The sequence below is a fragment of the Anabrus simplex genome, chromosome 9 (genome assembly GCF_040414725.1).
Source record: "Anabrus simplex isolate iqAnaSimp1 chromosome 9, ASM4041472v1, whole genome shotgun sequence".
In the NCBI taxonomy this organism is placed as follows: Eukaryota; Metazoa; Arthropoda; class Insecta; order Orthoptera; family Tettigoniidae; genus Anabrus; species Anabrus simplex.
Genome location: NC_090273.1, coordinates 143,727,825 through 143,753,044, shown reverse-complemented (window position 1 = coordinate 143,753,044; position 25,220 = coordinate 143,727,825). Strand labels below are relative to the sequence as shown.

At 40.4% G+C, this 25,220-nt stretch overlaps 1 protein-coding gene across 4 annotated transcripts in view; it reads right to left on the bottom strand.

Annotated features, from left to right (window-relative positions):
• LOC136881097 (skin secretory protein xP2) overlaps positions 1-25,220 on the bottom strand; it is a 465,358-nt gene that overhangs the window by 11,248 nt on the left and 428,890 nt on the right. For 3 of the 4 annotated variants that reach the window (XM_067153723.2, XM_067153721.2, XM_067153720.2), the window contains exons 3-6: positions 17,754-17,837; positions 16,659-16,817; positions 10,289-10,789; positions 8,746-9,210 (exon numbers count right to left, since the gene is read on the bottom strand). In XM_067153723.2, coding sequence (XP_067009824.2) covers positions 8,746-9,210; positions 10,289-10,789; positions 16,659-16,817; positions 17,754-17,837 — 1,209 coding nt within the window. The remainder of the gene's footprint in view (positions 1-8,745; positions 9,211-10,288; positions 10,790-16,658; positions 16,818-17,753; positions 17,838-25,220) is intronic. The other variant, XM_068229220.1, reaches the window with a different exon arrangement.

The window sequence follows — 25,220 nt, the reverse complement described above, 5'->3', positions numbered from 1 at the left end:
TACGACTGTAGGAGCAAAACAATGAGATTTTCAGTCCTGACTGTTCTTCACCATTAACAATCCTATTAAGAAATTGAGCAGACAAGGGGTTATCCTTCATAGCTGGTTTGGGTTGAATCCCAGGCTCTAATATGAATTTAAGTCCAATTTGAAGATCAAACTGCCTCAGTCAAGGATGTCAGACTGTCAGGAAAACGCCACACAGAAAGCATTTTGAAGCAGCAAGCATTAACAAGTGATCCTAAGTAATTGAGCGCATAGAATCCAGCCAGCAGTTGAATATGGGCACGGCCAGACAGAGAGCAGAACCAGCTCTACTGCCCAACGCCGCTTCAAGTCAGTGTTTCTTGCAGCTCAGCCGTAAGCGTTTTGTCCCAAGCTCACCATGTCTTTTGGAACAGAGGAATTGATTTTATCGGTTTTTAAACGACCGGTGCTGTGGGATCTATCTCACAAATATTTTAAAGACAGGAATGTTACCCGACTGATGATATAAATGATACTCGGAATAATGGACAACAATAATGATTTTTAACCTTTATATGAAACTAGGCTTTCATTTAATAAAAAAATGCAACAATTTATGTACTGACGTATTGTTGCTTTCTTTACTTCATATGAAACTATCCTCCTTTTAGTTCATCAATAAATACAATACAACCAGTGTTTGTATTTTATTTACTTCAAGGTAATGACAAGTGTCTCCTCTACCATGATGCTTCTGTACTTTAGTTCCATTCTCTGCAACCCAGGTTTTAGTTTTTGTAATAAACTATCAAATGTCTCTACAGACATATGAAAGTATTGGAAAAAATTGGTCATTGCAGTTGGGTAATTCTTTATACAAGTTATTAAACTCGCCCAGTTCTTCTCATAGTAAATTAAATTTCACGAGTCCACTGTCTTCAGACTGTCAAAACATCGCTTAGCAACAATAATCTTGCAAATCGTGATAGCACCAGTGGTATGTCTGTACAATCGCTGTTGCAATAATCCTTTCTGTCTGGATAATGTACCAATGCAGCTCAACGCTGATTTTCCCCACTTGCTTTCGCTTGTTACTGCTCCAAGCTTAAACCTGCTTTCTGTGTGGCCTTAGGTTTAGAGATCCAACCAACCTTCAGGCTGAGGACATGGCATACAAATCAAGAACTATCAAAACGATTTTGAGGCATTTTTCACTGTTTTATAGTGCATTTCTCAAGGAAGGTTCAGATAAACGGAACATTAATCCATGGCGAAACGGGAGCCAAACAGTGGCTATTTTAATGATGAAAGTCCCAGGCCAAGTGCTTTCTTGGATTACGCTGCCCAAAACGACAGACCTCGTATGCATGTATAGAAAAACTAGAGAGCAGGAAAAGCTCTAGAAAAATGTCTGATGGTATGAACTTATGCGTGCAAGGAAAGGTAACCTTCACCAAGCCTTTTTATGTTACAGCCTACAGTAAAAGAAAGTAACATGTGTGAAAATTTATCTTTATCAACAACTACAGTCACAAGAACAGACAAGTTATATGAAGTCACCAGAGTTCTTTAACCCCAACATTTATAACAATTACAGTATTTTAAAAATACTGTACACTTAAAATTACACTTATATACCAATACTGAAGAATTATACAAAGATACTGTTAAAATAGAGTTAATGCAAAACTATGAATTTTAGTAACTACTCTACAGACAGCTGGTTAGTTACATTTCAAAATTCTACTCAAAAATTAAAGAGATACACAAATGCTAACTCACAGTTAAGAAATGGTTTGCAAGGAGCATTTCTTATGTGGAAAATTCTAAATGGAACAGAGCCGACTGATCTTTGCAGTCAGAGGATTCTGAACATTTCAGCCTGTATCTATTTAGAATTTTGTACAATGTTGGAAGGTTAACATCTACCATCTTAAAAGTAATACACCAGCAATTCCTTTATCCATATTCTACAATAACCTACTGATTGCTACACTTTCTCTTACACACACACGCACATATATATATTTAGCAATTACCACATTTGTAAGTCACAAGTGCCAGGAAAGACATACATACACTTGGGCTCAAAAGTAAAGACCTTCAGATTCAGAAAAGTAATGCCTCTAATGAAGTGACCAACAAAGACACCACAGAGGAACCTAGTTTTTACATTTTCTCCATCTCCAAGGACCTGTTTTCCAGTTGGTCAAACAGAATTTATAAAGAAAAATGTTTTTATTCGTGTTCAAGACGATTTCTCTCAGCCATGCCAGGAATTATCACTTGTTTGGGTCAAACGATCTGTAGTCAGGTCGAGGAGCCTGCTAAATATAAGACTGCTCAGTCAATCTGTCAGTTTTCTGTGATAACGTAGTTCCTTTCATTTAACATAGCTATCCCCTGAACAATAAACACACATTTCATTCTAACTTCATCCCATTGTTTTATATACTTTTAGCACTCGCAAAGTTATTCTCTAAAATTAATCGCGTCCTGTCATCAACCAACTGTAATAAACGAACACCAATACCTCCAATGAAATGGACACTATCAGATTTATTAATCTATATATATAAAATAACTTGTCCTGACTGACTGACTGACTGACTGACTGATTCATCAACGCCGAGCCAAAACTACTGGACATAAAGAAATGAAATTTTGGGCATAGATTCATATTAAGATGCAGGTGCTCGCTAAGAAAGGATTTTTGGATATGCCTTTGCTAAGGGGGTGAAAAGGGGGTTGAAATTTTAAATTGAGTGTATCTATATATCGAAACTTTGAAAGTTTACAAATGTAAAAATTGGTATTTAGAATCTCCTTTAAAAATAAGGAAACACGTATTTTTTTGTTTTCAGAAAATCCCAATAGGAGGGGTGAAAAAGGGTGAAATAGTGGTTGAATGCCTTTAATGAGGATACCGGTACTTAAATCTCAGAAACTGAACATATTACAGACCTGAAAATTGGTACTTTTGATCTCTTTTAAAAATAAAGAAACACGTATTTTTTTGTTTGAGGAAATTCCAGTTAATGGGAGGGTGAAAAGGGGGGTGAATTTTTAAAATTAGTGTATCTATATCTCAAAACTTTGAAAGTTTACAGATGTAAAACTTGGTATTTATAATCTTCATTGAAAATAAAGAAACACGTATTTTTTTGTTTTCCGAAAATCCCAATAGGAAGGGTGAAAAGGGGTGCAAAATTGTTTGAATGCCTTTAATGAGGATACTTATATCTCAGAAAATGAAGATATTACAGACCTAAAAATTGGTGTTTGGGAGCTCCTTTAAAAATAAAGAAACATGTATCTTTTTGTTTTCGGAAAATCCAATTAATGGAGGATGAAAAGGGGGTGAATTTTTAAAATGAGTGTATCTATATCTCAAAACTTTTAAACTTTATAGATGTAAAAATTGGTCTTTAGAATCTCCTTTAAAAATAAGGAAACATGTATTATTTTGTTTTCGGAAAATCCCAATAGGAAGGGTGGAAAAGGGTGAAAAACGGGTTGAATGCCTTAAATGAGGCTACTTATATTTCAGAACATGAAGATATTACAGACCTGAAAATTGGTGTTTGAGATCTCCTTTAAAAATAAAGAAACAAGTATTTTCAGGTTTTTGGAAAATTCAATTATTGGGGGTGAAAAGGGGGTGAATTTTTAAAATGAGTACATCTATATCTCAAAATTTCTAAAGTTTATAGATGTAATAATTTGTATTTAGAATCTCCTTTAAAAATAAAGAAACATGTATTTTTTGTTTTCGGAAATACCACTTGGGTGGAGGGGGTAGTTAATAATGACTGAAAATGGTGTTGAATTCTTTTAATTAGGCTACTGATATCTCAAAAATGAAGATGTTACAGACGTGAAATGTGATATTTGGAATGTGCTTTAAAAGTAAAGAAACACGTATTCTCGGAAAATCCAATGAAGGGGGGGGGGGAGTTAAGGAATAGAAGAATTAATTGACTTATTTGTATGAGATACATAAGCTAATAACAACTAAAGTTGTTACAGACGTGAAAATTGGTATTTGGATCTCCTTTAAAAACAAAGGGGGGAAACCATCTTGGGGTGTGTGTGGGAGGGGGGGGAGTGAAAAGGAGTTGAATTCCTGTTGTGAGGACACATAAATCTAAAACTGAACAAGTTAGAGTCGTGATATTCGGTATTTAGAAGATCCTTTACTATTAAAGAAACAAGTATTTTTTGCCGGGAAATTCACATAGGGGGGAGGGGGAGGAGTTTGAAAGGAAGTGCATAAAGTGAATTATTTTTATGGGTATACTCATATCTCAAAACTGAAGGTAATAGACGTGACCACATTGGTGTTTGGAATCGCCTTTAAACATAGGGAAGCACGCCATCTTTTCATTCCTTTTTGGGGGGTAAATAAACTTAACGGCGGTGGGGTGTAAAAGGAGGGGAGACCAATTGATTTTACTGTTCGCAATGTACTTACAAGGAGCCTCCGTTGCTCAGGCGGCAGCGCTCCGGCCTCTCACAGCTGGGTTCCGTGGTGTAAATCCCGGTCACTCCATGTGACATTCGTGCTGACAAAAAGGAGGCGGGACAGGTTTTTCTCCGGATACTCCGGTTTTCCCTGTCATCATTCATTCCAGCAACACTGTCCAATATCAATTCATTTCATTTGTCATTTATTAATCATTGCCCCAGAGAAGTGCGACAGGCTTCGGCAGCCGGAACAATTCCTATTGTCGCCGCTAGATGGGGCTTTATTCATTCCATTCCTGACTCTGTAGAATGACTGGAAACAGGCTGTAGATTTTCGATGTACTTATTCTGATCATAAACCGATCATTTCTAATCTTTCCTGGGTTCGTTTTCAAGAACCATCTTTTCCTTCGGAGAACGTTCTTAGATTACAGTAGATTCTCCTGGCATATAAATAAAAATTTAAACACATTTGAAATAAACGATAGGAATGAGATTGACAGTCCGTTCACCTCTATAATAAGGTCAATAATGCACGGAAGTATGTCATTCGTATTGCCAGAAATCTCGCACATTTGAGTACGCGCGACAATGGTGCTGGTCACATTGTCAACAATGACAAAGGCAGCAGATGTAAGTTACCGTCAAGTAGCGGTCTTGCATCTTGCTGTGGGGTCCAGAACATCTATAATAATAATAATAATAATAATAATAATAATAATAATAATAATAATAATAATTTTCTGGACCGTCGTCAAATGTGCGGATCGCGCTGGAAACGGGTCCTGGACGGGTAATGACTAAGAATGCAGTCCGGCCACGGGTTCAGTACCGCCAAGGCACCCAAGAAGACACCACGCCGGATCTCCTGAAAGATTTGATCCATATTAAAAATGCTTATAGGAAAAGATGGCAAAGATTTAGGGACCCAACTGATCGGGTGGAATACCTGGACCTAGCCCGGGAAGTACGAAATCGATTGCTGGAAAGAAAGATTGAAAAATGGGAGGAAACTTGCCGTAATGTATTAGAAAACGAGTCAGATCGCGAATTTTGGCGGATTCTCGCAGTAAACGAGTCAGATCGCGAATTTCGGCGGATTATATATCTACAACAATAAGCATTCAATTATAAATTTCAGTATAATACCGTAGCAAAGCACGGGTATCTTGCTAGTTAAAAATAAAACATGATCTGCAAAATATATATGAAGACTGCAAATGTGTGTACATATTTGAATTTATTGCAGCACCAGAAAAAAAGGCAAGTGAATTATCTAACTGCAAACTGAACTTTACCGTAGATTAATATTTCTAATAATAAAGAGAAATTATACTAAATCGTACTTCCAATACGTAAGCCTAACAAGTAAGTCTCAGTATACAGTCTAAATGTTTTCTATTTCATGTGACCATTTAATCCACTGGAGTACATTAATTTGTCAACACATTTATATAGCACAGTCAAACCTGCCCTAGCAGATGTCTGCCTATACGGACATTTTTACACAGAACCCAATTAATTTTACATGAATATATCTCAATTAAGCAGACATCTCGAACCCCAGACAGCAGATAGCACTGTTAGTCTCCTCCACTCGATTTCCTGGACACTTAACACCGGGCTATGTCATTCTTGCTTTTAAAACCATTTCGTAAATATACGGAAATTCCTTTGAATGTCCACGGAAAAGTGAAGGAATGCTGCAGTAGCCATGAAGTTGATTCTTCTGTACAGATATCATTTCAAACCTTCCATTATGGTCGTCTTGCATTCTAATTAGTGTCCACTCCGAGAATTCTAGTTGCCCAGGAATACTGCCAGCGATTTACACATTACTGATGGATTTTCCAACCTAACTTCCGTCATTCTATTCTTAACTAAGATTGTTGCTGATAAGATCAAGGTCAGACAGTTAAACTTAAAAAGGAAGAATTTCACTTGGCATGTGACAACTGTTAAGACAAATATCAAAGCATTTCATTTACCCAGTGAAAATGGGTAACAAGGGAAGAGTGTGTTTGCACCTCGAGAAAAAAGAAAAAACACACATCACAGAAAGTGCACAAGGACTTTCAGCGATTAAGCTTGCTGAAAAATTCAAATGCAGGGAAACTCAAAATACATTTGCAATTTGATTGGAGTGGATTGAACTGAATCTATATATAAATAAAACTTCAGGGGGTCCACTGTCTATAATTTCGTTTGTTTTGACATTTTTTGGGATATTTTTTCTGTTTCATGTCAACTCTAGACTATACCAGTGATTTTTAGCTTTTATGTTAGTTTGTTCTACCAACATGGGAAAAGCAGTTTAATACATATTGCAAAAACTTCATATTTTAATATCTACCGATCCAGGAGCAGGTTATTGAATTTATAAAACATTGCTTTCATGCCACGAAGGTAGTCACAAGATGTAAACTCTCAGTCTATCGTTAGGGACTGGGCAAGACAAGCACGTAATTACCACCCGCCATTTTGTGGATTACCAATGGAGGTTATAATCTTATTCGAGTAGTGCTTGAATAGTACTGCTGAATGCAGACATACGAGTTTTCTGGCTTTTATTAAGCAGGGAGACTGCATTTTTCCTCCATTTCTGTTTCCTACTTGGTTTCTCGATTGTCTCTCATGGCTGTCTTGCTTCTTCAGGCCTAATCTATAACACCATCGCTTACTCTTCTGTTAAGATGTACAATATTATAGGTTAGGATCCACCTTTCAATACTCCGTAATAAGATGGTAAAAAGTAGTTACAACCTGTTTAATGGGACCGGTTTCAACACATTTTAAGTGTCATCATCAGCCAATTTGCGAAGATCTTAAAACAACTAGCACATTGAATACAGGCAAAAAATTAACATTGTATCATAACTCTTCTGTTGTCGCTTATTCAGGCTAGATCATATTACTGTTGCAATTGTTCAATAACATGGCTGGCAACTAGTTCTGTAACACTTTAAGGCAATTTATTTTGTGTGCAAGATTTGGGAAAGCTGATTTTGAGACTGTTGTTGCATCACTAATGTTTCTAGTTTCACCAATTGTTTTCATGAACTGCACTCAACCACTTCCTACCGTTAGCACAATGAACCAAACAGACCACTTTTTTGTTTTAACGGAAGATGATTAAGTAACCAGGTAAGTCGCTGCCATCATCATCATCATCATCATCATCATCATATAATGCACTTAAACAGGCCGTTTAAGCCCGTGACAGAAGACAAAAGCTAGCAAATTCAAAGTTCAATCATGGTAATTCACATCACAAGTATTTGTCTCAGATGTCGGCCCATTTACTTCTATCCCTCGCACCCTCTTTGCTGGCTGTGGTTCGACTTGCTCCAGTATCAACAGAACTATCTTCTCATCTTGTCCTTGGGCGACCTATTGGAAATCTTCCAGTTGGCTGACGAGTATATACATGGTTGGGGAGAGCAGCTATTAAAATATGAACTTAGCTTGGTTTAATGTATATGAGGCGGGGGTTTTATACAAGACCAAATCCCACAACAGCTGAAATTTCTATACTTTTGAAACCAAGGGAAACCGTACTTTACAAAGTTAAGACAGGCTATCGATGAGAAAAGAGCATGCAGACCCAGTAAATCAAATCTCACTGAGAAACAAGGAGAGAATATAAGAGAAAAGGAGCACATGGTGTAAGTACCTGAAGATAAGAAGCTAGGAAGGATGATGAGAGCACACACAAGTACAAATGCAATGATACGTTTCATCACTAAGCCTTCCATTCCCCGTTTTCCTACTTGCTGACAAGCCTACATCTGCTTTCAACTCTATTACACCCACTGATTACTACAGGGGTATACATAAGTCAAAAAAATTTACAGATGAAAGATTAGGAACAATGGATGAACATAAGAGAAAAAGAAACACAGTATTTTAATGTTTGTCCTCTCTCCTCTTTCTGCTCTGTCCCATGCTGATCAGTCTGTCTGTTTATCTATTACTTACCCTATTCATTTCCTATCTTTCTCTATCAGACTTCTTTTCATTTGTTCCTTATACACAGTTCATTCATAAACCAAGACTGACATGGAGAGGTTCCTCTGGCAGTGAAGAAGATCCAGTGTTTATTCTTTCTGCTTTTACCAATGAGATACTTCTTTTAAATGGAACCTTTTCTATTGCTCTATCCACTCTAACCTATCACTGGGATAACCTCCTTGTGTGCATTCCTATGCTCCTCCCTACCTTCTGAACTTTTTTGATATTCTCACAGAACAGTTAATATTCTGACAAGGGTAAGCCACACTGTTCATGCCTGCAATCACTCAAATAACCAACCGGCTGGGTTTTATCTGCAGTCGTTTCTGGTGCAGGAACTGGAACACCAGGTTGCTCTGCCACAAAAGCTGGAGTAGCAGGCTGTTCTGTTGGGGGAGCTGACGTTGGAGTCTGTTCCTGTGGGGGAACCGGAGTTGAGGGTTGTTCCTGAGCAGGGGCTGGTGTCGAGGGCTGCTCTTGTGGGGGAACTGGAGTTGAGGGTTGTTCCTGTGCAAGGGCTGGTGTCGAGGGCTGCTCTTGTGGGGGAACTGGAGTTGAGGGTTGTTCCTGTGCAGGGGCTGGTGTCGAGGGCTGCTCCTGTGGGGGAACCGGAGTTGAAGGCTGTTCCTGTGCAGGGGCTGGTGTCGAGGGCTGCTCCTGGGGGGGCACCGGTGTCGATGGCTGCTCCAGTGCAGGGGCAGGTGTTTCCGACTGTTCTGACGCAGGTGACTGAACTTTAGGGCTGGCAGCTGGTTCACTAGCAGCCTACACACCAACACAACACTGTTTGGATGCTTCAAAAATAAACTACACACTTTCAAGGATATTTACTGACTCCAGAACTATTATCCCCTGCCCAGGAAGAAAGAAAATGGATTGAAGAAATGCACATTCCACAGGTTTAAAAAAAATTATGTTAAAAAAGATTAAAATGAAAATTTAAACCAAATGTACTATTTTTATTGATCTGTCTGTCTTATCCTTGGCTTGGACAATATGAAAATGACTGAGGTATGAGCGATGCTAGTGATGCCATTCCTTCTGCAGCCAGTTCCTGATATGAATGGTGTGAAAATATTGCTCATAGGGTCAGTTGGTGCATGCATTTCAGTGGACTTGGCAGTCTGATATGTAATAGCAACTTCTGGCTCTGTGAGGAAAGCAACGGGAAACTACCTCATTCCTCATTTCCCTAGTACGCCTCTTCAGTGATGCCTAGGCCATCTATGACAGCTGATGGCAGAGCTGTTGAGGATCCACCCTGCCTTAGGGTTTAAGACTGAACATACATACACAGATACAAGTACCGGTAACTGAAGGCATGTGTCAATGACAATTTCTTTAAGAGGCATCTTTAGTCATAACTAAACTGATTGAAGTTTTGCAGTAGTGGGCATGTGATATTGTGGGATCATGTGGAAAAAACGGGAATGTTCAATGTGGATTCCACGTTAGCTTACTCCTGAACAGAAACAAATCTGCAAGTGTTGTGCACCAAAATTGGAAAAAATTCTTATGCCAAACATGAAACCTGAATTTAAACCACCACGTATCCAAACTGAAGTAACAAAGAATCATTAGGATAGAATATGAAGAATATGACAACTTGAATTCAGTATTTCTTCAGCAGCTCTAAAAACGGAACGTGTTAGGTTGAATGGGACATTTACAACTCAATATCACAGTAAATGATCTTTGTGCCGAAAGACCTCCCTGCAAGTTCTGTTGTGTCTAGTGAAAACCACAACCAAGAGATCATTAATTTACAGAACAATTTATATTTCACAAACCACTTTACTGACCATACATAAACTACTAGAACTGTGGCAGAATGTCAACTTACCACTGCAGGTGCTACTTCAGCTGGGGCAGGTGCAGCAGGCTCTGGAGCGGGAGCTGCTTCGGCAGGTGCTGCTAGGGTTTCGGCCTCTGGAACCGGGGCAGGAGCTTCGGCCTTCGGACTTTCTGGTACAGTTTCCGCAGCAGGGACTACTTCGGGAGCCGAAACTTCAGAAGCGGGTGCTGCGAGTGCTTCTGCGACTGGGGCACTTTCAACCGGAGCTGCGGCAGCCTCCTTAACAATTGGCTCTTCGACTGCCGGCGCAGGAGCTACAGGCTCGGGGGTGGGTTCAGGGGTGGGAGCAGGAGCCGACTCTGCCACAGGAGGTGGACTAGCAGGGAGGGGAGGAGCTTCCTCCACAGGTGCTGGAGCAGGTGTAGGTGCTGGCACTGTCTCTGGCTCTGCCGCTGGAGCTGATGTTGGTTCGGGTGCTACGGCAGGAGCAGGTTCACTGGCTGGAACTGGTGCCGATACAGGCTCGGCGACTGGAGCTGGAGCTTCAGCCTGGAAAATAAACATACAATTTTGGAGCATATCAGAATACTTCACATTTAGCACCATTAGCTGCCATTCTCGAGGACCTGGGTTAAATTCCCACTATTGCCAGAGATTTAACAAGAGCAGAAGGGCTGATACATGGTTAACCCTTAGCACTCGCACAGCATGCCATGCCTGACAACGAGAATATCCCGATATAACTCCTTTGTCGGGTTATGCACGTATGAATTATAGGTACAGCAAGCTACCGCCATCTTTCGACGACAATTTGAAGCCATGTAGAGCTATAATCTCTTTGAAATCTGGCTTTGTGGGCATTCTTTGAAGACTATGCGAGTTTATAAACAGACGTTATTTAGCAAAATGGTGTCATTCGAGCAGCATGAGAAGGAGATAGCCAGACTTTTAGATGAAAGTAACGATTTCAGAGATGGTGAAAATGATTTTAAATTAAGTGGTGAGGAAGATACTGCGGAACTTGATTGTGTTTGTGAGTTTAGTGATGAAGATCCCAATAATGAGAAAAGTATGCTAAATGGCAGCGCTGGTACCTCTACTGATGGCTGGAGGGAATAACGTTACACAGACTTGGACTTCAAAAGAACCCCATTCACAGGTACGTCAAGTTATAAGCCACCACAAGGGACTAAACCTAAGAGTGAACTTGACTTTTTTCAATTATTCATGACTGACTAGTTATTGTCTAGAACTGTGCGCGAGACTAACTGGTATGCCAGTGTAAACATTCAGAAGGTTACACCCCTCAGACGCGAGTCCATTTGGAGGTGGATAGATGTTGCTCTTCCTGAATTCAAAGCATTTTTAGGCGTAATCCTAAATAATGCAATGGACAGTAACGGATTGCAAGATTATTTTTCAGAAGATTGGTTAGATAAGTGTCCGATTTTATAAAGAGGTATTTCCCCAGAAGAGGTTTAAGCAAATATTCTGGACGTTACACGTTTGTCCACCTGTAGGGCAAATGCAGGGAGTTAGTAGAGGAGCAAAAATCCAAAACTTGGTGGAATACTTGAATGTAAATTTAGGGAGTTCTATTAACCAGGTCGTAATATCTGTACAGACGAAAGTACAGTGTGTTTCAAAGGAAGAATTATATTAAAGTGCTACAATCCACAAAAGCCAACAAAATGGGGCCTTAGAATATTTGTTTTAGCTGATTCTGAAACAGGGTATGTTATAGCACTGGAACCATACTATGCGGCCACAACAAGTTTTCTTCCTCTACCCCATCTGTCATTTACATCTCAGATTGTCTTACATCTGTGTGATAAACTATTGATCAGCACAAATGGTGCAACAGGTTTCTATGTATTTACAGACAGGTTTTACACAGGGTATGACTTAGCGATGGAGCTGCTAGAACTTGGGTACCATCTTACTGGAACGGTAATGTTGAACAGGAAGGGGTTACCAACTTCTGCTAAAAAAACAGCAAAAACAATGGCAAAACATGAAGGGCATTCATATCAAAAAGATGACAGGGTTCTTCTCTTACTATGGAAAGATAAATGTGTTGTGTGAATAATTCAAGCCAGGAGATAGTATGAAAAATGAAGGGAAAACAAAATGAAGTGCTCCAGAAACCAAAAGTTGTATGTACATGGGTGGGGTAGATCTGGCAGATCACTTTTCATCCGCTTATGGCTTTACTAAAAGGTCAGTGAAATGGTGCCATAAAATGTTCTTTTGGCTGTTAAAGGCAACAGTAAATAACCAATTTCTTCTGTACTATAGCCAAAACAGTGAAGTGAAACACAAACAATTCAGAAGGGAACTGATAAAGCAGTTGGTTGGAGATGTACAGCACAAGGACTTGTGCAAGCGTGGTCGGCCATCCACTTCTGATCAAGAAGAACGTCTAAACGATTGTCCCCACTTCATTTATTCTCATCCACAGAGGAGAACTAAAGACTGTGCAGTTTGTAGTGACCGTAAAGTGAAGGGGGCACAACGTGAGACAGTGTTTTTCTGCAATACTTGTACAAAAAACGCTGGGTTATATACTGGGGAGTGCTTCGAGAAGTTCCACACAATGCACAATTACAGATAAAAAGTGACTTGTGAGAATTTCAGGCTTAAAAATGCTGAACATTGCTCCTGAATATTGTATTATACTTTTATCATCTTTCTTTTGTGTTTACTTTGAGTTATATGCTGTCCATATGTTTGTGCTCTCTCTTATCCTCCTGCAAGCAGATTCTTAAATGGTGCTGGAGAGGGAGTGTTCAGATAAAAAGGAGGTCTAAGGGTTAAAAAGATACACAAAGTTGCCCTCCATTGGGGGTGTGCCTTAAGAGAGCTGCATTACCTCGAGGAATGAGGACACGAGTTTATTCTTTTAGAGTTCATGTAAATGGTTACTGCAAGACCTCGCCTGAGAGCCTTTAATTCATACTACATAGCAGGACACACCTGGTGATAGGTATGCATCTCCCCACCCCCACCACCACCACAAAGTCAATAAAACACACTGTGTACTCATTTTTAAGTCTTTTGGAATGGATCAGAAGTTCTGGAGCACTGATTTTTAACACAGTTTTAATTTGATATTTAAATCGTGACCTTTCATTGTAGCTTCATCTGCTAGTTTCTCTCTTTTTATTAAATCACTATCACCACCATTAGTTTTACCCATTTACTAGGTACCATCCTGGATGGTGTTCAGCTCTTCGTAAGGACTGCCGAAGATCACTCCATCTGCACTCCGTTCTTCATAGTCTTGCACCTTCCACCTTCCGTTGCACAATGCATTTCTCCGATTTTCTCGAACTTTTCTCGTGGTGTGCCCAAAGAACTGAAGGATTTTCTGACTGACAGGGCAAGAAAGACTTTTGGAGATGCTTACTTCCTCAGTGATGGACATAATTAGTTTGTTTTACAGTTCATTGTACATGCACCTTGAACACATTGTTGCGCTGGTTGTCGCTTGCTTTTAGAGCCCACAAAGAGGTCCAACAAAGCGGATCTGGACATTTGTTACTGCTGTGTTCTTCCAGATCCTGGCGAGTTTCTTCATGGCAACTCTCGCTAAGTTGACCTGTATTATCATTTCTTCCTTACAACTTCCTGTGTTACCGACAGTTCTTCCAAGATAAACAAAATTTTTTACTACCTCCAGTTCTCTTAATTTAGCTGCAAGATGGATCTATGATCCTCAGTCAGTTATCATTACTCTGAACATACTAAGGTTAATGTTCAGACCATACAATGTGTTTGGATTTTCCACTCTTGCCAGCAAGCCAACAAGTTAGTCTTCCTTTCTGGCAAGGAGTGTGGTGTCAACTCAGGACCACCCCTGTCTAACACCGTTAGACACACTATAGAACACCAGCACTTTTCTTCACAGCGGGAGTGCGACTTCTAAATTCATTATACGAAGTAAGAATTTCTTTGTGCACATGCAATGGTGTCATAAGGACACTAACACAAGTGAAGGATGTTTATAATCATGTAATGTACAAATTGCACCGTACTACAAAATGTTACATTAAAATGAAGAACAGAAACAATACGAGATCCAGGCCGAAAGGAGACAACACGGTGAGTGACCAAGCAACTGGCACAATGGTGATGCAGACAATAAATCGCCACCATACCGATTTCCTTTATTACAGTTTCCATTTTATTTTAGTATAAGTTCCACGAGGTTCTAACGCCCAATAATTCCCCTCCTTCCAGCTCTCTTACGCAGTTTAGAGAATATTATGATCCCTTCCATACACGTGCTTTATCTTGCTCGTGTTTTACAATTTCGGGTGGACCTGTCGCAGATCTACACGTCCCGATCAGTTCGGGAATTGTTCAGATGGTAAGGTAAGGTCGAGCTTATCAACTGGCCTCCGTATGAGGCAGACACGAATCTCATTGAGAACGTGTGGGCCAAGACAGACTGCAATGGTGGAGACCTGGCCAATTCCACACCAAATAAGAACGATGCTCTCTGGGAAGTTGTCAGTGTGGTCTGATGAGGTGACAAGAATATGTATGCTTCTGTCCTAATTAATTCCAGGGTCAAAAACAAGCCCACTCACTGTCAATAATGGCATGATAAAATACAGGAAGTAATATGACTCGCCATGTAAGTCTCTGTAAGAATAAACAAAAATATTTGACTATGAAGACAAACTCTGACTCAAGAAGCAAGCAGCTGAACTCATTTAGCACGCACAGCTACTGCCTTGGCTAACAGCGCCTGCATGTTTGGAGGCACTTCACAACTATAATATGACCACCGGGAAAAATACAGTGCATACATTATGACTAGTATGGCCACTTGATAGATATGTCCCAGGCCAAGAGACTTAACAAGCCATGTAAGGATAACTAAATAGAACTTTATTTGGTAAGGCATGTCCTATCCCCCTGCCTGTACGTTATGGGCAACCATACCTTCCAGGGGATGTTCACTTTCTGTGTTGACTAGTGTACAGTTGAACAATCAAAAATTGACTCCTGAAAATCGTAAAAGTTCTGTATCTGGTATCATCATCTTTGGGTGAGGCAGTAGAGTGACAAAGTTATGCAACTCTTACTGTTAATCAGTACACAATTAAACTATTCGCATATAAGAATAACACAAAGGAATACAAGGAAATGGACGAGAAAATATGTAAACTGAGGGACATGCCTTGCACTTCACGACATGTTAGTATAGGGAAAAAGTCCTTCGTTATGAATTAGGAGATCCAGAGTCTAAATACTATTATCAGCAACCTTTTTTACTGGACTCTTACGCTATTGTGTAACTGCACTACATTAACAGTTTTTGCATTTCTACTTTGAATGCTTTTGTAATAAACACAGTTTATCATCAGTGGCCCCTTGAATATGCTACGTACTATGCACAGCAGGGAATAGCCTCTACGAGTGCCTAGTAGCTCCGAGAAAGCATATCCGCCCGTCGAGGTGAGAACCAGGGTTCGAGTCCTACTCTATGCATTACTTTTTTTACTTTTAGAGTGTTGCATTAACCAAATAAATGTGCATTTCTATTCACTGCAAAATCTGTAATTGTTTTTTAGATCATGTTAGTCCTGATTAGGACTATTTTAGTTACGACTTAATACGTTGCATATGCTTAACTTCATGTTAAATTACATACCGACATTGATTATTCACTTATCAAGAGATTAAAACGTTCAAATTTGTAGTAATACGTGAATGACTTAATACCTCGTCCAGTATCCATCTGCTTTAACAACTAGTTGGAGGAGACATGGCATTAATTTGACAAGCTTCATAAAGTAATCCTCGAGCGGGATCTATGCATTCAACATAACGCCGAAGAAAGCTTCATGGGAACGCATCTGAATAACATGCTATGTCAGAATGGAACGAAGCAATTAGCATGGAAGTTAGTTCGACCAAACTGTGTGTTCGTTGCCCGAGGTCACGGTTTATTCATTCAGGAACATACAAATTTTTCATACTGGGATTGTAACCTTAGCTGTTATGGTAGGCATGACTTGGGAGTGTGCCATAGTGCTGCATGCATGTGCTCGTCATGATGAGGAGAGGAGGAGGACAGGGTGGAGAGAGCGACTGATACAATGAGAACAACGGGTCATGTTTTAAAATAATTGTACAAAGCCAAACATAGCCAAAGTGGATTCCTTATATGTCATGTCTCCAGAGATGAGAGAAAAATTGTTTATTGTTCCTCTGTACATCCCAAAGTTTCAACGAAATCTGTGATCCCGTGTCAGTACAGTTCTCTTAGTACTCCTACCTGATTAGCAAACGTGTTTCGAATTTTATAACTTTATTTAGTTGAAATGAATGCGAACTGCCACCACTGAAGCAGCATATAATGAAATTCGTTGGCGAGGGTATGAGTGTGATAACCATTAATTACCTCTTTGGGACCTTCAGTGGCAGGAGCTGGGGCAGGTGTAACGACAGGTTCCGTCTTTTCTTGGGCTGTGGGCGCTGGGGCAGCTTCCGTTGGAACAGGTTCGGCGTTTGCGGTGGGCTTTTCCTCAGCAGGGGCGGCTGCAGGAGCGTCGCCACCAGCCTGAAACCAACAAGGTACACGTGTGTGTAGGTTCCAGCAGTCCAGTTGAATTGAAAACACTTTCTCTTACAAACCAGGTCCATACATGGATGAACATTTAAACAGAATATTCACTCTTGGATTTTGGTTGAAATAACAATCTAGTTTTAATCTTTTTTCACATAACCTTCCAATTATGTAGCATACGTAGTAAAGTTTCAACACTGAACTAGACTTGAACCATATGTTACCTACCAAAATTTCAGCACCCAATTACATTTATTGTAATACTGTATACTAATAGATAGTTATGAAATGAAGGAAGCTAGACAATTATTTTAGTCACAAGCAGTGAAATCCAAAGTAGTGTTTTAAAAGACTGAAAAAACAGAAAAACAAACAAACAAAAAACACAAAAAAAAAACAAAAAAAAACAAAAAAACCCGAATGCCTTTCCACACACAGGTTTGGTGAGACATTTCAGCACTAGTCAGACTTCAAGAGGCAGTTCTTTAAGAGGGCAATCAACACAGGTCTCGAACATTCATGCACTCTTAAATACCTGGTACACTACAATAAATAAATATTCCAAGACTTGGAAATGTGGACAATGAATTTTTCTTTGCGACCAGAATTCCAAACCAAGATTACCTTCATTGTCATTTTCATGGCCTATGGTTTATCTGCAGGAACAGATTTTGATTAATCTCAAGGTTCATCAATAATGGAAGGAAAACAAATGTGCAGTTTTTGGATGTGGGTTTTTCCAAAAGAAAGTCGCTTGCGACCATAATACTCTAAGAAAACCATTCTTGTAAAAAAACATTCTTTTTTGTACTAGAACACCAAAAGAAATAATCCTGGAGTGGTTAAATACTGAAAAAATGAACAAACAGAATGTCTTCAGTGGAAGCACGTTACATTTAGTGGAGAGCTTTCAAGTGATATTGTTCATACCTCTGGAGCCTTCTCTTCTGTTGAAGCAGGGGCTGCATTGCTTTCTGGAGCAGCATCTGTGGCCTTTGGTTTGTCTTCAGCTCCCTGGAAAGAACAGAAGAGAAAAAATGTTAGCTAGAGGACATAATAAAACACCGTATTTTAGTTACTAAATGTGGCCCTATTGAGAGAATGAGGAGTTATGAATACTACAGTAATTCGAAGATCAAATGCTCATTTCTTGATGCAGTAAAAAAATTAATGTATGGTCATCCATGCAGTGAAAGTAAACGCCATCTTGTTCTATTTTCCTGCGTATATTTCATGAGCCACAGCGTGCCTGATGATTCACTCAATTCGTTGCGTGAAATGCGAGGGAAACACGCATGGGACTGGCGTCGCGCAAGCAATCATTATGATCTACCTTGACCTTGCCACGCGATTACCCTACGACGTGGAATTTATGACAACTTCTTCGCATCTTTTTTCCATCTTGGTAAACAATCATCGAATAAAAATGAAGATAATTGCACCTCCAACATCTTTATCGTTTTACAAGTCCTGATTACCTCATCAAGAAGGAATGATCGAAAGAAATTACCGGGCATTCACTTGAGCAAATACGCTAAACCACGGGTGCGCAACCTGTTGAGTACGAAGAGCTATTTTCGAAACATCTGTTGGACAATGGGGAAGGGGGGTGGCGGTGTAGGGATAGCGTACTTGAGGGCCCGGGCGCGATTCCCGGCCAGGTCAGTGATTTTTACCTGAATCTGAGGGCTACTTCGACGTCCACTCAACCTAGAGCCCGGAAGTTAGGCAAAATGCTTTTCTTTAATTTTAAATCTGGATGGATATATCTAAGTGTCCCATAGAGACAAACATGTTTCCGTACATTTGGGAACGGTAGGACCAGTTATTATATTGCCTTTTTTACCCTCCGTAGCCTATTTAATAGTTTAATGCCATTTTCTTGCCTTTTTAAGTTGTGGATATTTTCTGCTGTTATATATGTATTAAAACTAACTAATGGAAAGAGAAATGTAATTCCATTGTATTGTATCAATGATAATTAATGAAAAATAAGTTTAACTTCTTCTTAAGCTGCTTACCCTCCAGAGTTCGCTTTTCCCTCGGACTCAGCAAGGGATCCCACCTCTACCGCCTCAAGGGCAGTGTCCTGGAGCGCGAGACATTGGACAGTAGATACAACTGAGGAGGAGGACCCGTAAATCGCCCAGGCGGCCTCACCTGCTATGCTGAACAGGGGCTTTGTGGGGGATGGGAAGATTGGAAGGGATAGACAAGGAAGAGGGGAACGAAGCGGCAGTAAGTTAGGTGCCATCCCGGCATTTGCCTGGAGGAAAAGTGGGAAACTACGGAAAACCACTTCAAGGATGGCTGAGGAGAGAATCACCCCCCCCCCCCCGCTCCCCTACTCAGTTGACCTCCCGAGGTTTAGTGGATCCCGTTTCAGCCCTCGTACCACGTTTCAAATTTCGTGGTAGAGCCGGGAATCGAACCCGGGCCTGGCAGCTAATCACACCCACCACTACACCAGAGGCGGACATCAGTTTAACTTAACAGATAAAAATAATATTTACACAAACGATATTTGCATATTACACAAATCTCTACTAAAAACTCCACAAGCCAAATGGTCGGGAGGTTTGTCAGGTCCCATCCTCGCTACGTAAAGTTAAATGCTGGTAGTGGTTATTGTTTAAAGAGGAAGAACAACTCGGTTCGACACTTCGAAAAATGAAGTTATTGGCAAAAGAATGGAAAGGACCACGAAGAGCGTCGAAATGAAATATTTTTTGTGCTATTCGCTTTACGTCGCACGGACACAGGTCTTATGCGACAATGGGAGAGGAAAGGCTTAGGAATGGGAAGGAAGCGGCCGTGGTACAGCCCCATTTGGCTGGTGTGAAAAGAGGAAACCACGGAAAACCATTTTCAGGGCTACCGACAGTGGAGTTTGAACCCACTATCTCCCGGATGCAAGCTCACAGCTGCGCGTCCCTAACCACACGGCCAACTCGCCCAGTTCTGAAAACTATTTAGCCTTCGCAAATGTAATACCGTCGGGGTCGGAAAAGAACAAGAGTTGACGAAGTGAGGTCAGACAGGGAAGATAAGAGCGGGTAACCTGACAAGGAAGTGGGAGCAACGCCAGACTCAGCTAGGGGAAGCGTGGTCGCCAAACCATACTCCCAAGTTGCGAGGCCCTGGTCCCTTCCTTTAGTCACCACCTCTTACGACAGACGGGGGATACTGTTCACGTCATTCTATCATCCCCGCCCACGGGGGGATGTCCTGCAGATGTGTGTTACGTACCTTACATCAAAGCATCTTTATTATTTTAGTGCCAATTTTGTCATTATAAATAACTATTTTAATAATATTATTGCCTAATTCCGAAACGTCGTGTTATTTGCCTGCCTATTTTAGCAAAAATAAATGCCTGAACCTCCGTGCTCTAGCGAATACAATTGAGGAGCTGTTCGACCGCGAGATAGCGGCCCCGGTCTAGAAAGCCAAGAATAACGGTGTCGAGAGGATTCGTCGTACCGACCACACAACACCTTGTAATCTGCAGACCTTCGGGCTGAACAACGGTCGCTTGGTAGGACATGGTCCTACGGTGTTGTGCCATTGGGTTTGTTTTGTTTTGGGGGGCGCCAGCTAAACGGCGATTTTTGTATCTGATTTGTCATTTTCTATTAATGTATTTAGTAGTGACAAGTTGAGGACATATCTTATGTAATTGTTGTAAACAGTTTTAAATATTTAAGCTTCAAATTTTGAGGCATGTTATAGAGTGGGCCTACGTAAACAACTTGATTCACTGAATTGCTAACAATTCAAATTAGTATAAATATGAAAGTCTGCTAACGCGAACTTGCTGAAGCTCCGATATCAAAGTGGCGAGTTAGGAATATAAGGAGTTATGATTAAAATCAGTAAATATCTATATGCATTTTGACATGAGCCAGCACTACAAAGGAATTTAGTTCAATTTCAAATATTTCACACTCGACAATCATTTTGCTAAATGGAAGTATTTAAAATAAAATGTACAGAATTTGCGAAAAAGCACCGCTTTGTCGACCCCACACTACATTTACTTAAGCAAGGAGATTACTTTTTGTTTTAAATCTGAATGACATCACATCTCCTTTGGAACACACAGATGAGCATGAGCTTTTTAATGGATCCTTGAGGGAGAAATGTGGCGGTCAACTCCAGTCGGTGAAAAAAAAAAAAAAAAAGACCTATTCTCTTACTTATTCAGCGAACCTTCCCATCCATCGCGAGCGACTTCAAAGAAAACAAGTATATTTAGAAGGACGCAGGCCGTAACATATGCAATTCTTCAATTAACTGTAATGATGTAAATGTATGTAATCATGCCTCTTCTATTCGACGAGGCGCGATAAGCTGCTGCCGTGCAATTAGCAGTCTGAAGGACGAAACGAAATTAACTCGAGCCGTATCATCACTTCATTGGCATTACCAACAATAAAAATCTACTCGAATTGGAATAGTTTGTGCCCTCGCAGATCTATGCACACTGATTTTGGGGGGGCATATAAATTTTAAGACACCAGGTTGTCGGAACTTGGTTCCACAGGAGATCTTTAACACGCTGGAAGACACCGATACAGAACTCTGCCACTTTAACACCCTTAAGCGACACTGACCTCAGTCGGAATTGAACTCTGTCCCTTGGGAACAAAGCCAACGGCTAACCGACCGTGCCACTAAGATCTACATTATATTATCGAAGGACACGTCTATAGTGTACTCTAACCAACTCTCGTGAAAACGACATAACGAAATACAGAATTTCCCTTTAAAAAATCCAGGTAGGAAATGCAAAACTGGTACAGGTAGATCATTTTGTATTCTCCCAAGATGACAGTACAGTAAGTGAAATAAAAGCACGGTGTAACAAAACTAAGGCAGTGCGCTCGCAGTTTCAATCAACGGTAATCTGTAAGAAGAAGCTAGTCCTCGGACGAAATTACCTTTAAATCTGTCCGCTTTCAGACAGGCTTTGCTGTACGGGGGGTAGACTCAGAATGTTATTTTGAAATTGGAAGTAACAGATAAGCTAATAAAAACAGATTGGAATAATGACAGGAGAGTACTTTGAATAAGGAGATGAATGCAAAGTTAGGAATGAACTCGATGGATGAATTGTGTATAATCCAGCACAGGCGGTGAGGTCATTTTAGGCGAACGGAAGAGAGGTTACCAAGGAGAATAACGGAATACCATAGTTGGTAAGAGAAGTAGAGGATGTCTAAGGCGACGGCGACTAGAGTTTTTAATGATGAGGTGTGGAACTACAAGAGGCCACTGAGCTAGCTGCAAATAGAGACTGTGGAGGGAGGTGCATAAGTTCACCGCGGCTTGCAGACTGAACTCAAAGGCGTACCAGTCTTTAATGAAGATGCACGTATGTCAAAACACACTGGCTCTAGTTAGATTCGAACCCCCCATCACTGCTACAAGAATCCGTTCACCCGACCGGTGCGGCCGGGACTTCATATGTATTCATCTACACATTTGAGTATCCATTCCGCTATTTGCAAAACTTGGATTAAAGACAGAATGGAGGTTGCTCTGTTTAATTAATGCCTTCCTCTCAGTGACACCTGGTCCATACGAATTCCACACATTCTCCACAGACAACGTAGTTTTGAAAATAACTATGTTTAGATCTGGAAATTCCATTAACATTCCTGATCTAAATGGCCGAATTTTTAAAATAAACTCTGCAGCGTTTTCCTTCCTAGCGGACAGCTATTTAGTAAACAATGTCATGTATCAGACACCGTTTACCCACCCTGCAGGTTTACAATGCTTGGTGAAGATTCAGACAGCTTTATGGATGCTTTAATGGTTGCTAAGTGAACAGAGAAGTAGACAGTATTGTTTACCCGTGCCTGTCCGGGGAAGGGGCTTCTCAGCACAGCGTGCTTTCCTCAAACTTCAGGTCAGAGATTATGAACATCTCCGTTACTCTTTACAATCCTACGCAAAACACCGACAACTGACATAACCACCATTACTAAGCACAATCTATGGAAATGTTCATAAACTCACGCCCTAAAAAATTCCAAAATATGGAATAAAATCTTTGAAATATGCTGCCAAAAAACACTATCCAAAATTTGCTTTGAAGACCTGCAGCAAAAGTCACATTCTTATCATTTTGTCTTTCTATTCTGAATACTTACCGCCGACGAAATGCGCATCCTTCAAACGTCATAACTACGGAAATGATTTCTATGAAAGGGAAATCCAACATCAAATTACTTGTGAGTGGACAGCTAAACCAATTACAATATGGCCAAAATAAACTTTTATACAATGTTTTGGGCCAAATATGTCTTAATCATATAATATAATCAAATGTATATGTATTTGTATGACCAATTAAATCAGTACCAGGGTTTACAAAAGCTAGAGATGTGTAGGGTTCGATCCCGGATCAGTCTGGTGATCGTTGAAGGTGCTGAAATATATCAGCCAGTAAATCTACCGGCACCTCCGTGTATCCGAAAACCGTGAAAGTAGTTAATTGGACACTAAACCAATATTATTATTATTATTATTATTATTATTATTATTATTATTTCTTTATACGAGGGATCCCAAGGACATGACTATATATTTTTGACCGATATTTCAGCGAGGTTTCAAGTACTCTATTTCTATTCCATTCATTTGCGATAACCAGGGAAATTTATCCCCTGTCCCATTCTCTAGCCAAGAACTCAACAATGATCTGGAACCTAAATTTGGGCAAGAAATATCATACCGCTGCAGAGTCTTGAACAAGCGTAGTCTGCATGTTCTGCGACATTTCTGGCGTTAGTTATTTTCAAGGAGTTAAATCTTGAGAGCTGATTAATATTAGGTGAAGTAGTGGGTCTATCTTTAGCTGAAGGTTGGGTGTTGGGGCACGCTATGGATCTCTTGAGATGTCAGGTAAGTTCTCGGTACTGACACGCAACAGCAGCTGCGCCTAACGTGTCACCACATGACAGCTGGCACTCCGACACAGCTGTTCTAGTACAGCACTTACCAAAATAGTGTATCAATGAGCCGACAACAGAGACAAATTGTTTGAATTATGACTCGTGTCCAAGATTTTTAAGAGTCAACGCGTACATAAACTCCTGCCCACATTTTTAGAACACCCCCACGCTACTAAAGAGCTCGTTTTTTACGAAACGATGTGGCAATCACTGGGCTCCTACCGTGTCTGGCATGGATGGTTTGCCTCCTTAGTAGACTCAATACCGAGCTCGATAGCTGCAGTCGCTTAAGTGCAGCCAGTATCCAGTATTCGGGAGATAGTACGTTCGAACCCCACTGTCGGCACCCCTGAAAGTGGTTTTCCGTGGTTTCCCATTTTCACACCAGGCAAATGCTGGGGCTGTACCTTAATTAAGGCCACGGCCGCTTCCTTCCTATTCCTATCCCATCGTCGCCATAAGACCCATCTGTGTCGGTGCGACGCAAAAAAAAAAAAACTCAATAACAGGGAATCGTTTCAGGTTGGATAAGACAGGTTTCAATAAAAGCCTAGGTGAGTGCTCAAGTAACATGTCCTAAATTTAATAACAATACCCCAGATGTTAAGCAAATGTAAAATAGAGAAACATGTTTCCGTACATCTCGGAACAGCAGAACTAGTTATTTTGCTTTATTTTGTGTGTGCCTATTTTAACTTGCGTTGTTAATTTTATAGTTTAATGCCTTTTTATCTTGGCTTTGAGTTATGGATATTTTCTGCTACTATTCGATATCAAAATTAATCAGTGTAAATAAAATATGACACTGTACTCTTAATAATAAAGAGAACTTTATTTTAATTTAATACGTTAAAAAGTAACAATTTCACAAACTTTACGCCTATGACACACTCACTCGACAAGCCAACTGGTCGAGCGGGTTGCAGGTCCCCTACCTGCTATGGAAGATGACTCGTTATGTCGGTGCCCATTTTCATTATTTCACTGCCTATTTCCTAAATTGTAACTGCCCATTTGCCCGCCTATTTTAGCCAAATGCCTGCATTTCCGGACTCCACAAATAATCATTTTGTCGTAACATTAACAGCAGCTGGGCAGTTGGCTGATGACCTTGCTTATGCAATACAGAATAAGGTTACCAGACTTCCGTTTTTAACGTTTTGTCCCCGGAAGAAATCTGTCTCCAAATTTAATCACTTGTCCCCAGAAAACTCAAGATTTTTCCGTGCCGATCATTATGGTTTTAGGTGAAGACACGTGCAACATTTACGGCTTCCTTTCGGTGCGCTCTCTGCTTGCGGTCTCGTTGGTCTACTCCTTGTTGCAGTCTGCAGTCTGAATGTCAGTTCCACTTTGCTGTGTCTGGGAACACGCTAGGTTAAAACAAGCAGGCAAATAAGCACATAAAAAAAAGGCAGTACAAATGATGAAA